Source organism: Lacerta agilis, chromosome 8 (genome assembly GCF_009819535.1).
Source record: "Lacerta agilis isolate rLacAgi1 chromosome 8, rLacAgi1.pri, whole genome shotgun sequence".
In the NCBI taxonomy this organism is placed as follows: Eukaryota; Metazoa; Chordata; class Lepidosauria; order Squamata; family Lacertidae; genus Lacerta; species Lacerta agilis.
The window spans coordinates 76,866,311-76,878,985 of NC_046319.1; the positions used below are offsets into that span (position 1 = coordinate 76,866,311).

At 50.4% G+C, this 12,675-nt stretch overlaps 1 protein-coding gene across 1 annotated transcript in view; it reads left to right on the top strand.

Annotated features, from left to right (window-relative positions):
* Positions 1–2,491: 2,491 nt before the first annotated feature.
* The window catches only part of DACT3 (dishevelled binding antagonist of beta catenin 3), a 40,768-nt gene continuing 30,584 nt past the window's right edge, over positions 2,492–12,675 (top strand). Inside the window, exon 1 of the mRNA XM_033158776.1 lies at positions 2,492–2,715. Coding sequence (XP_033014667.1) covers positions 2,503–2,715 — 213 coding nt within the window. The 5' untranslated portion in view covers positions 2,492–2,502. The remainder of the gene's footprint in view (positions 2,716–12,675) is intronic.

A 12,675-nucleotide genomic window follows, 5' to 3' on the forward strand; every position in this document is an offset into this window, starting at 1 on the left:
CCAACACACCCACCCACCCACCCACCCATCCTTCTTGGAAAGATGGTCAGCAAGCAATGGCTAAGACCAGGCCCACCAAAACAGCAGGGTGTCCCAAGGCTCACACACGTTCACTACAGATCTGGTAGCCAGCCTTTCGAAAGGGTCTGCTTGCTAAGAACAGGCCTTGATACCGACACAATCCCACCCCCACCCCCCCACCCCGTGTCCAGCAAAAGGTGTACTGTTCAAAGCTGCTCGAGCAAGACAGACAAAGCAGAGCAAGTTGTGGCCGAGTAGCATTCTGTACTTCTTCCACTGAGCAAGTTATCCCAAATTATTTATATATATAATTTTTGAACTGCTTATCTGTGAGACTCAGCTTCCTCTTGAAAGTTGGCACAATATCCAGAATAAAGGTAAAGGTAAAGGGACCCCTGACCATTAGTTCCAGTCGTGGATGACTCTGGGGTTGCGGTGCTCATCTTGCTTTACAGGCCGAGGGAGCTGGCGTACAGCTTCTGGGTCATGTGGCCAGCATGACTAAGCCGCTTCTGGCGAACCAGAGCAGCGCACGGAAACGCCGTTTATCTTCCCGCCAGAGCAGTACCTATTTATCTACTTGCACTTTGATGTGCTTCCGAACTGCTAGGTTGGCAGGAGCAGGGACCGAGCAACGGGAGCTCACCCTGTCACGGTGATTCGAACCACCGACCTTCTGACCGGCAAGCCCTAGGCTCTGTGGTTTAGACCACAGCGCCATCCACGTCCCATCCAGAATTGGGGGGGGGGGGAATTAAAATCTTATTCCTGGATTACAATCTCCTCCTTTGAGCCAGGATTGTGAAAATGGGACGGTATGTGCCAGCGCTTGCCAATGAGAAGCCGTCTAGATGTTTTGGACTACAATTCAGCAACCCCCCCCCCCCAGCCAAACACACTTAGGAAGATCAGGTAAGAGGGATATACCAGGCCAGAGGCAGGGGACCTCAGGCCAAAGGGCTGATGCGGCCCTCATGCTCTTCCTATCAGGCCCTCAGGACACTTGTGTCCTTGCTTTGCTCCCTAAGGATTGCAATACAGGGGGTCGGACTAGATGACCAGTGAGGTCCCTTCCAACCCTGCAATTCTTTAATTTTTCTGGAGAGAGGGATGTGTTTGAGTGTGGGTGTTAGATGCTAGTCTCCTGCTAAGTTGCGTGTTCCCTACGTGTTTTCCCCATCGTCTTTTAAGGGATTAAGAGAATCCATCCCAAAACAGTCACTCAACCACCCATCCCAGGGGCGTTCGGCGTCTCTCACCTCTTTCTCTTACACTTGACGCAGAATTGCACTTTCTGCAGAACTTGGGAGAAAATGGACTGAGGCCGATGGGCGAGGAAAGTTGGCGGTGCGAAAGCCCTGGAGGAAAACGAATCTGGGCTTCCCAGCGCTTCCTCCATTCATGGTGGGCAGGGCGGGGTGGGGTGGGTACTGCTAGATGGGTGGGAGTGCAAAGCAGAGTTCAAAGCGCACAAGCGCTGGTGGGCGGGGTAACTATTTTATCAATGAGGAGGCGGGACATGGCCAGGACGGAGATCCTGCCTATTAATTGCAAAGCAATATTAATATGGGGGGGGGCGGGGTTAGGCATATGAGCAAATCAAATGTAACACTCCGGCAACAGGGAGTTGGAATGAAGAAGGAAAAATAAAAGGAATTTCGAGACGACAGATGAGTTCATGGAAGCTTTGAAACAGAATTAGTGTCAATGATTGACTTTCATTTCCAGCAAGGGAGCTCTGGAACGTCAATGGCTTGAACGGTGGGCGTGGCTGCGTAGGTAATTTAGGACCAGCCAGCCAATGGAGCAAGTGGGAGGGCGTGGCTATGCAGATAAGGTGGGTTGGGCGAACCAATGGCGAGTGGCTGAAACATTCCTGGGGCGGGGGTTACCATGCAGATAAGGCACCGCAGGTGAGTCAATGGCTCGGCTCCAGGGCGCGGCTATGCAGATCGCCTTCTGCCCGCCGGCCAATGGCTTGGCTCGAAGGCGGGGCCAAACTGCAGAAACCAAGGGAGCACAGCCAATGGCTCGGCTTCAGGGCGTGGCCATGCAAACGTCGAACATCAGGTAGGCCGGGGTTTCTAACTCTGGGCGCGGCCAGGCCAGTGAAACTCAACCACGGGGTCCCAATAAGACCGGGCAGGAGGGGCGTGGCTTTGTAAAATAAAGCGGAGCCCGGCGAGCCAATGGCTTCTTTGGAAGGGATATTATGCAAAAAAAACCCGGCAGGGTGAGCGAGGGTCCAATTGTTTGAATGGGAGGTTCGGCCACGGAACCCGGGGCCGCCCAATGGAGGGCTGCGCATGCAAATCAGCCCCGGCAGACTGGCCAATGAGCGTTGCTATGCAGATGAGGTGGTGACAGCGCCGGAGCTGCAGCGGCCGGAGCGCACCCGGGGGTCGCTTTAGCGCTGCTGCGCTTGGCAGAGCAGGACTCGCACCCGGCGCCGCGCTCCGTCTACCCGTCCAACGGAGGAGAATGATCCGGGCGTTCTCTTTCCCCGCCAGCCCGGAGCGGAGCCGGCTCCGCGGCTGGCTGGAGGGCACCTTGGCCGGCTTGTGCGAGCTGCATCTGCTCCGCGAGCGCCAGGAGCGCCGCGTCCGGCAGGCGCTGCGCCTCGCCGCCGAGTCCCCGAGCAAGCAGGGCGATGGCGAGGCTGGAGGCGGCGACGCGGCTCCGGAGGACCAGCTGGTGAGAGAGAGGGAGGGAGCCCCATTGTCCGGCCCATCGGGGGCCTTTGCCGGACACCCCTGCGCGGGGATCCGGTCCGATCCTGCTCGGGGGAGGTGCTGGGTTGATCTATCCAATAGGTTCGGGGGCGAAGGAGACTCGAGGTGGTGGTGGGGGGGGGGCTTTGCAAGGGGAGGGGGCTTCGCGCGAGGAAAGGTCCGTACGTACCGTGGTTCTGTTGAGTGGGCGTGAAAGGGTTAAAATGGGAGGAGGGGGCGAGCCGTCGCGATTTATTCCTCCCCCGCTTCTCTAGTGTGGTTTTGGGGATGCGGGGCGCGCGCATCAAGGCTGCGATCCTGGTGCACCCGACGAGTTGCAGCGGTGTAAACGCGTGGCTGCCTTGGGGGGGGGGGGGAGGGTCCTTCTGCAACGATATTGGAGAGCGGCGTGGCGGGAGGGGCTTCTGTATCGTCTGCCTGTGTTTCTGGTCGGTCCCCCCCACCCCCACCACCCATATCTTGTGTTGTCCACCGGAGAGCAAAGATTTATTTCATTTTTTGAAAGGGGAAAGCGGGGGCTTTAAGCCCAGAATGGCTGTAAAGGGATCGCGAGACCGACGTGTCGGTTTCTCTGCGGTTTTATTAATGGACTTGCGAGAAATGCCAGAGGAGCCTTGCCTGTGCGCCTTCGAAACCCGGGGAATCTCGCCTCGCCGTTTTCCCCTTCTGGGCTCTGGCGGTTCGTCTTGAGCAACCGATGAGTCGCCGCTCCCCTCTCCAGCCCACCCCTTGAACTTCAAGCCAGCCACCCCACTGGCCCGTCCACCCGGGTCCTTCTTGTCGGTTACACAGGGCAAGCTCTTGGGGCCGGGGAGGGCAAGGCTCGGACTCCTGGGTTCTCTCCCGGGGTTTGTGGGTTGTGTGTGCGTGCGGAGCGCCGGTTAGGGAAGGAGGCGGGGAGGGGCTGTGGGTTGTTAGTGTGACGCCCGGGAGTGGGGAGATGGAACAGCGTCTTGGTCCGTGGACGATGGGGGTGGGGGGGAGAGAAAGGGTGGGAAGGATTTTGGGTTGGGCAAACGCGCGTTGCTCACAATATGTGCGCGGGTGCACGTGCAAATCATAAGATATAGGGTGTGTGCCAGTGGAACTCACTGCCACCAGGTCTGAAAGAATCCATTGTTGAACACTCTTGCACCCCTCCTTTCTCCAAGCAATTGAAGCTTCAGCTTTGCAAGGGGGGACGGAAAGAGACTTTGAAGACCTGTGGGAAAATACTGTTATTGCTGATAGTAAAACAGAACCTCTCTCTCCAGGAGCAGTCTACCTCTGTGTTCCATAAGCTGCTGGCTGCTGTTGGAAGGGGGATGCAGGCTTAGATGAGCACCACTGGTCCAATCCAGCCAGACAATTCTTGGCTTCTGCTACCAAATCTGAAAGTCTATTTACAGTGTGTGCAGCTTAAGAAGGAGCGAGGCCAGAGACTGCTAATCTCAGTAAGGCCTCGAAATCCTGCCCTTCTGAACCCATTGATTTGGGAATTACCTGTTGCATCTCATACACAGTTGCATCTCATACATCCACAGTTTCGGATGTATCTGCATTCTACATTTATATGGACTTGATTTCAGCTTTTACCCAAAGCATCCTGGGAACTGTAGTTTACTAGGAAGTGCCGAGGAATTCCCTGTACTCGTGAGCCATCCATGCCCATCGCAGACCCGCAAAATACTGGGTTTCCCTGGGGATAGAGCATTGCTATTAAAGCTGCGTGACTCTGTGCTGTAGGACTAGGGAAACTCTTAACCAGCCTTCCCAACCTGGTGTCTTCCAGCAGTTTTGCACTGCAATTCCCATCATCCCCAACCAATGGCTAAACTATGGACCTTCTGCAAGGGGGCAGCAGTAGCCACCAAATGCCTCTGAATGCCAATTGCTGGAAATCGCAGGAGGGGAGGGTGCTCTCATGCCCAAATCCTGCTTGCAGGTTTCCCTGGTTGGCCACTGTGAGAACAGGATGCTGGACTAGACGGACCATTGACCTGGTCTTAAATTCTTATGGGAAGGCTGTCTTTAATGCTGCCTCCTATCAGTTCTAGCCAACAGCAATTCCGCTAACAGCAATGTTTTGCGGGGTGCAAGGTTACAGCGGGTGGGTCTACACACAGGGGGAAAAACACTATAAATAGGTAAGAAATTATAATAAAAGGGGGGGGGAGAAAACCTCTATGGAAAACCGCATGGAAAAAAATTGTCTGCTCTCTGGCGCCATCTGGTGTTGCATGTTTATAACACGTTCAAATCGCTCCTTCTTTACAAATGTAGCTGAGTCCCAAGTGGAGCCTTGTACCCCCCCTCCCCCACCTGCCTTTGCTCTGTTGTCAGGGTTAAGGATCAGCAGTGTGCTAAAATTTGCCCTCCATTTTCTTGAAAGTTTTAGGAACGTAGGAACCTGCCTTATAATGAATCAGACGGTTGGTCCATCTTGTCCAATATTGTCTGCACTGACTGGCAGCAGCAGGTTTCAGGCAGGCGGGGGGGGGGTGTCTCTCTCCCAGGCCTACCTGGAAATGCCCGTGAGGATTGAACCAGGGACCTTTTGCATGCAAGGCAGATTCTCTAACCACTGAGCTATGGTCCCCCCCCCCCTTCTGCAAAAGCCGAGACTCCCATTTTTCTGCCTGTTCTCAGGGAACTTTATAGTGGGATTTTGAGCTCCTCTGACTGTTGCGAGGTGGTCGAGGGTTTGCTGTGTAGGCTCTTCTTCCCAGGAAACATTTCTGCAGCCTCCCTGCCTGCCTATGCTTCCGGATTGCAGTGAGCCCTGTGGGAGCAGATTACCCCTTGTGTTGGGCTTGAATGGAAGCATGGAGATTCCCTGTACAGTGGTACCTCGGTTTACAAACTTAATCCGTTCCAGAAGTCCATTCTTAAACCGAAACCGTTCTTAAACCAAGGCACACTTTCCCTAATGAGGCTTCCCGCCACCGGTGCCCTTCCACCATTCGGCTTCCTTCCATTCTTAGGTAAAGGTAAAGGGACCCCTGACCATTAGGTCCTGTCGCGGGCAACTCTGGGGTTGCGGCGCTCATCTCGCTTTACTGGCTGAGGGAGCCGGCGTACAGCTTCCAGGTCATGTGGCCAGCATGACTAAGCTGCTTCTGGCGAACCAGAGCAGCGCACGGAAACGCCGTTTACCTTCCCGCCAGAGCGGTACCTATTTATCTACTTGCACTTTGACGTGCTTTCAAACTGCTAGGTGGGCAGGAGCTGGGACCGAGCAACAGGAGCTCACCCCGTCGCGGGGATTCGAACCGCCGATCTTCTGATCAGCAAGCCCTATGCTCTGTGGTTTAACCCACAGCGCCACCCGCATCCCTTCCGCTCTTAGACCGAGGTAAAGTTTGCAAACCGGGACACTACTTCCGGTTTTGCGGAGTTCGTAAACCGAATAGTTCGCAAACAGAGCTGTTCTTAAACCGAGATACTGCTGTGCATCGAAAATCTATGGAGTTAAGGAGCAGAGAGTGTGGGGCAACAGCAGTTGGAGGTGGACAACTCATGGGTGAGGGGGGATTAAATGAGTGTGTCCAAGGGGTTCACAAACCAGGCCCCCAGTTACTGGCCATACTTGGGGAAAGGAACTTAAAAGCGGGACTCCATGTGAAAACACTGAATTGCAGTTGATCAAGAAGTTCAACTCTCTTCACTGAGGTCTGAATTGAGACAGCGGTTTCCTTTCCCATTGCAGAGGTTTAAGTCAGCACTGTCAAGCTGATTGTTTATTATTATTATTATTATTATTATTTATTAAATTTTGTGGAAGACAGGAGTGCCTGGCGTCCTCTGGTCTATGGGGTCACGAAGAGTCGGACACGACTAAACAACAACAACATATGCCGGCCATTATAAAAAAAAAATATCAGGGCAGTGTGCAGCATTAAAAACATATTTTACAGAGCATAATAATAATTATAACAACATAAAATAAAGCACAGTAATAAAAAAATCATAATAACAGTTGTCCTCCCGACCTTTAACAAGCCATAGATTATTTAATAAATAATAAATAACAAGCAGACAGTCACGGAGAATATAAGCAAACACAAAACAAAGAGCTGTGACAATAGACAGTGAAAAATGTATAAATATACTATAACAGTGAGAATAATAGCTACGAAATATAAAATATATATGTGAGTATATGTGTCAGGCTATTGCATTTGCATATTATATATTTTTTTGGTTATAGTATGTTTATACATTTTTCACTGTCTATTGTCACGGCTCTTCGTTTTGTGTTTGCTTATAGATTATTTAATGGCTGAAGGCCTGGGTAAAGGGGAAACGTTTTGCCTGGCGCTTATATACATGTAATTATGGCACCAGGTGAGCCTCTCTGGGGAGAGCATTCCACAAAACGGGGAGCCACCACAGAAAAGGCCTGTTCTCTTGCTACCACCCTCCAAACCTTTTGGGGAGGAGGGACACAGATGACAAGCTCAGGATGTTTTAACACCTATGAGCTTGTCATCTGAGCTATGAGCATCCCTGTGGTGAAGTGGTGAGCGTGTCAGACTAGGACCTCTGGGTCTTGGGTTCAAATCCCCACTCAGCCGTGAAGCTCGCTAAGCCAGTCACTGCCTCTTGATCTAGCCTACCTCACAGGGTTGTTGTGGAGATTGCATGAGGCGGTGTAGATTCATGTATGCCACCTTGAGCTCCTTGCAGGATAAGGTGGGGTTTGTGAATGCAATAAATAAAACACAATCTCTCTCTAAACGGAACATTATCATTTCCAAATGCATCCAGTAACCTGCTGGTTGTTGTTGTTGTTGTTTGGTATCCGTCTGTCTTGGGAGACAATGGAGTAGTGCGCCTTTGGGGGTAAAGTCAAACCGTTGGAGAATCGCAGCTCCTGCTGTGGCTGTAGAGGCCGATACAGGAGAAACATGTTTTGTTGCAGCTGGGTCAGAGGAAGGTGTCCGGTTGTGCTGCTGCAGATGCGCCATTTTTGCTTTGAAAGCCAGGCTTTTTTGGGGGGGGGATGAGGGGGTAGAGAGATTGTCGAGGACACCACCCCCAGTACACTGGGAGGAGTCTCAAAAGGGGAAGAGATTGGAGGGTGGGAAAAGAGAACTGCCATTGGTTCTCTCCTCTCCATGGTAAGCAAATGCTTATTTCAGTGGGGGGGGGGGAGTTCTTAAATCTTTCACCGCCTGTGGTTGAAATGGCAGCTCTTCGGTGATTAAGCATGAAATATTAATGCAGGAGGAGAATTCTGTCTTATTTAAATAAAATAAAATATCAATGCAGCTCCAAGTTAAAACTGTGGTAGATGCGTAGCCCAAAGAGGTCTAGCATGTGTGCGTGATGGGAATAAAGTATGCCAGTGCGTGCAATGATTTATCAGCGCATAATTCTGGTTGCAAACTTGGGATTTCCTGCAGGGAAGCTGCTTATAGACTATGCATACTGATTGGTTTGCTTGGAGGTCATAGGAAGTCCCCTCTTTGCAGATCTGTTTGCTGGGAGGTTGTACGCCAATGAACTTCCATCCTGATTAGTTGCGGGGAGGTTACACGTCTTCCTGCCAGTCGGTCGCTATTCCACGCTTTTTATTGCCTTTCCTGCCACTTTCCTAACTGCAAAAGCTCCCGTTTGTTGCGACAGAGCACTTTAACCCACCTCAGTTGCACAAACCTACATTTCCAGCATGTGACCGAAGCCCGCCTGGAAAATGGTGACAGTCTGGGGGTGATTTGGTTTATTTTTTTCTTCGGAGAGGTGTTTGCTTATATGCCATAGTCCTGGGGAGATGAAGGAAGGTGTCCCCAGCCCTTAACTTGTAAACCGAGGGTAGGGAGATCAAAGAAATACATATCTTGTGTAAATATATATAAAAAAATTGTCCAGTAGCACCTTAGAGACCAACTAAGTTTGTTCTTGGTATAAGCTTTCGTGTGCACGCACACTTCTTCAGATACCTCACATATCTTGTTTATTTACCCTTGCTCCTAGTTCAGAAGTAGGGAACCTTTGATCCGCCAGACATTGCTGAACTACAACTCCCATAATCCCTGGGAAGCGTGGGCAATGGCCAGAGCTGATGGGAGTTGTAGTTTGGCAAAATCGGTAGGGTCAAAGCTTCCTGCTCTCGTTCTTTCACTCACAGATGACCACAGAAGCCCGTCACCCCTGCCCATTCAATCTTTTAAGGCTTGGAATCTCCTTTAGACAAACATATATATTTCCTTCTTTTCCCAAACGGTAGATGCTGTTGTCAGTATCTGGTTGGCCACTGTGAGAGCAGAATGCTTTGCGAGATGGTTTGTGACGTGATCCCAGCAGCTATGTTATTCTGCTATACTTACGCGGCAGAATTAAAACGTACCCGTGAAGCTTTTGTATTGACATTGTATTGTATTGTATTGTATTTTGATGGGCAGGAACAGAAGAGCCTAGAAACCTCATATTTTCCCAAATCTTAAGGCGTAGCAGAGGAGGGTCTAGAGCAGGGGTAGGCAATCTAAGGCCCGTGGGCTGGATGCGGCCCAATTGCCTTCTCCCACGGACAGTCCAGGAATCAGCGTGTTTTTACATGAGTAGAATGTGTCCTTTTAATTAAAATGCATCTCTGGGTTATTTGTGGGGCATAGGAATTCGTTCATCCCCCCAAAAAAATATAGTCTGGCCCCCCACATGGTCTGAGGGATGGTGGACTAGCCCACGACTGAAAAAGGTTGCTGACTCATGGTCTAGAGCCAAGATTCCCAAACTTTGCTGGGCTGCAGCCTCCTTGGTTCCATAAACTCATCCCAAATACCTTATTCAGAATAGCAATATGCACAACACACCAAGAAAGAAAGTAACACAATAAAATTCAAAGCAGTAACAGCATGCCAGTCAGGTTCCCTGGGGGGGAAAGGGACACCCTGTTTTTTCTCACAAGAGGACAGCGGCCGAAATGTCTGCTGTGATCTCAGGCTGCATTTTTGGGGGGCGCTCCCCAAAAAGGACCTTTTGGGGGCAGCGATCTTGTGTGGCTCCCCAAAACATGTGCTTTGGGATGCTGTGCCTGAGAAGTGATTTGGGGGGGGGCTGCAATCTCATGTGGGTCACATGAGTCACGCAGGAGTGAGGACCCAGGAGATGGTGTCCCAGATTTGAGCTGCTTCATTTTGGAAGGTAGCTAACAATGAATTGCACGTTTATTCAATGTCCAATGGAAGCTATTTAATTAACTCGACGTGGACACACTTGATCCCAGGATACCAGCTTTTCAAAATCTGATATTTACATCTGTAGCGAGCCCCTACCCCCCCTTGCCTCTTAGCACCCACCTAAGGAATCCCCTTCTGGGGGGGGGCAGTAATACCCACTTTGGTCTAGAGAGTGGTCTTTCTGGAACAGCCCCTAAAGCTGTTGTTGTTGTTTAGTCGTGTCCGAATCTTCTTGACCCCATGGACCAGAGCACTCCAGGCACTCCTGTCTTCCACTGCCTCCCGCAGTTTGGTCAGACTCATGTTGGTAGCTTTGAGAACACTGTCCAGCCATCTCATCCTCTGTCGTCCCCTTCTCCTTGTGCCCTCCATCTTTCCCAACATCAGGGTCTTTTCCAGGAAGTCTTCTCTTCTCATGAGGTGGCCAAAGTATTGGAGCCTCAGCTTCAGGATCTGCCCTTTCAGTGAGCACTCAGGGCTGATTTCCTTGAGAATGGATAGGTTTGATCTTCTTGCAGTCCATGGGACTCTCAAGAGTCTCCTCCAGCACCATAATTCAAAAGCACCAATTCTTCGGCGATCAGCCTTCTTTATGGTCCAGCTCTCACTTCCATACATCACTACTGGGGAAACCATAGCTTTAACTATACGGATCTTTGTCGGCAAGGTGATGTCTTTGCTTTTTAAGATGCTATCTAGGTTTGTCATTGCTTTTCTTCTAAGAAGCAGGCGTCTTTTAATTTCGTCTTTTAATCTTCTTGCAGTCCATGGGACTCTCAAGAGTCTCCTCCAGCACCATCCTAAAGCCGAGGTTTGGCAAAGTGCCTGCCTCCCATTGCTCTTGGGACTGACCTGTTCCACGGCTGAAACACATTTATTTTGGTATAGATATTTCCCAAATGTCTGAACAGCCCAAGACAAGTGAGAATGGCTTGCAAGCTAAACGCTGGTAAAAGAATGCTCCACAATGCCATTCTTTTTAAATTAGCATCATATCCTTTGTTTTCATTTTGATTATAAAAGTGCAATAAAACCCATCCACGCAGCGTTTCTGTGATATATTTCTCTCTCTCCCCGCCTGAGTACTGTGCGTTTTTTCAAATACAATCTGAAACATCCATAAAGCAGTGCAATAAACCAATGCAGGAACAGCAGATTAATAATAATAAAAAAACCCTCATCATCTTGGGACCCTAATTAAAAACACAACAAGACGCCTGCCAGAATATCTGCTTTGTGCATCGAATGGAGCAGACTCTGGTCCACAAAATGATGTATCGGCTGGTCTTTAAGGCGCTCTAAGATTATTTGTGGTTCTGCCTCAGCCATTGCCAACCTAGTGCCCAGCATCCCTAAGCTGGCATGGCTGGGAGTTGCGATCCAAAACATCTGGAGGGCACCAGGTGGGCGGCGACTGTTTTTGCAGTGATGATAAAATCTTAAGACTGTGCCTGCATAAAAACAAGGCTAGTCCCAGAAGAGGCTGGTCCATTAAAGAAAATGGGGCACTGCCCCACCAGCCTCTGCTCTTAGCCCCTTTTACTTGCCTTCTAGGGCCTTTACTCTTGCCAGATGTTCGGCTCTGCCCTTGCCGGTTCTGGAAGGACCTTTTGGAAAAAGATCCAGAGACTTTGAGCCTGCCCCCATTAGGGGAAATAGGAAGCTAATAGGTATCTGAAGAAGTGTGCATGCACACGAAAGCTCATACCAAGAACAAACTTAGTTGGTCTCTAAGGTGCTACTGGAAGGATTTTTTTTTTTTTTAATTTTGTTTCAACTTATTTTCTAGATGTCCTTTTTACGGTGAGGCACGTAGAGATACCATCAACCCTTATCTGGTGAGGCTTGCTGACCTTCTGGACAAGCCAAAACTCAATTTTCTCCTCTTAGGCAAATATGCAAAGATGACCTGGATGGTCGCCAGATTTTGCGCGCAGATTTGTAGGCGCAGAACACCCCCCCCCCCGAAAACCGCCGTAGCCGGCCTCCTGTGTGTCCCAGGGTCAATCTGCATGTTAGTCTAATCTTAGGTCTTTTCATGTACAGGCGACTATTTCAGTTTTAATCTATAAGTTGTTATTGTATACTGTTTAAATGTCTAGTTTACTTTTGTGAAAGTAGTCTCAGTTGTGCTTCTTGAACTGGTCTTTGACTGTAATAATAAATTATTATGATTATGATCATGATTATTAAGTAAAGGGACCCCTGACCGTTAGGTCCAGTCGCGGACGGCTCTGGGGTTGCGGCACTCATCTTGCTTTATTGGCCGAGGGAGCCGGCATACAGCTTCCAGGTCATGTGTCCAGCATGACAAAGCCGCTTCTGGCGAACCAGAGCAGCGCATGGAAATGCTGTTTGCCTTCCCGCCGGAGTGGTACCTGTTTATCTACTTGCACTTTGACGTGCTTTCGAACTGCTAGGTTGGCAGGAGCAGGGACCGAGCAACGGGAGCTCACCCTGTCGCGGGTATTCGAACCACCGGCCTTCTGATCGGCAATCCCTAGTCTCTGTGGTTTAACCCACAGCACCACCCGCGTCCATTATTATTATTACCTATGCCTTCTAACTTAAAAACCAGTCCAGGGGGTGGCGCTTGCAGCCAGCTTCCCCCTTTAGTCTCCTCCTGTGTTGCCCTTGCAGGGGAAAGCATGGGGACAAAGCTTCTGCCTGCTGTTGGCTCTAGCGCCACCTGCTGTTGGGCTCCCTACCTTTTTGCCCTACCAGCTCCAGTGAACACCAGCCCTTTGGTTCAGCAAATCTCT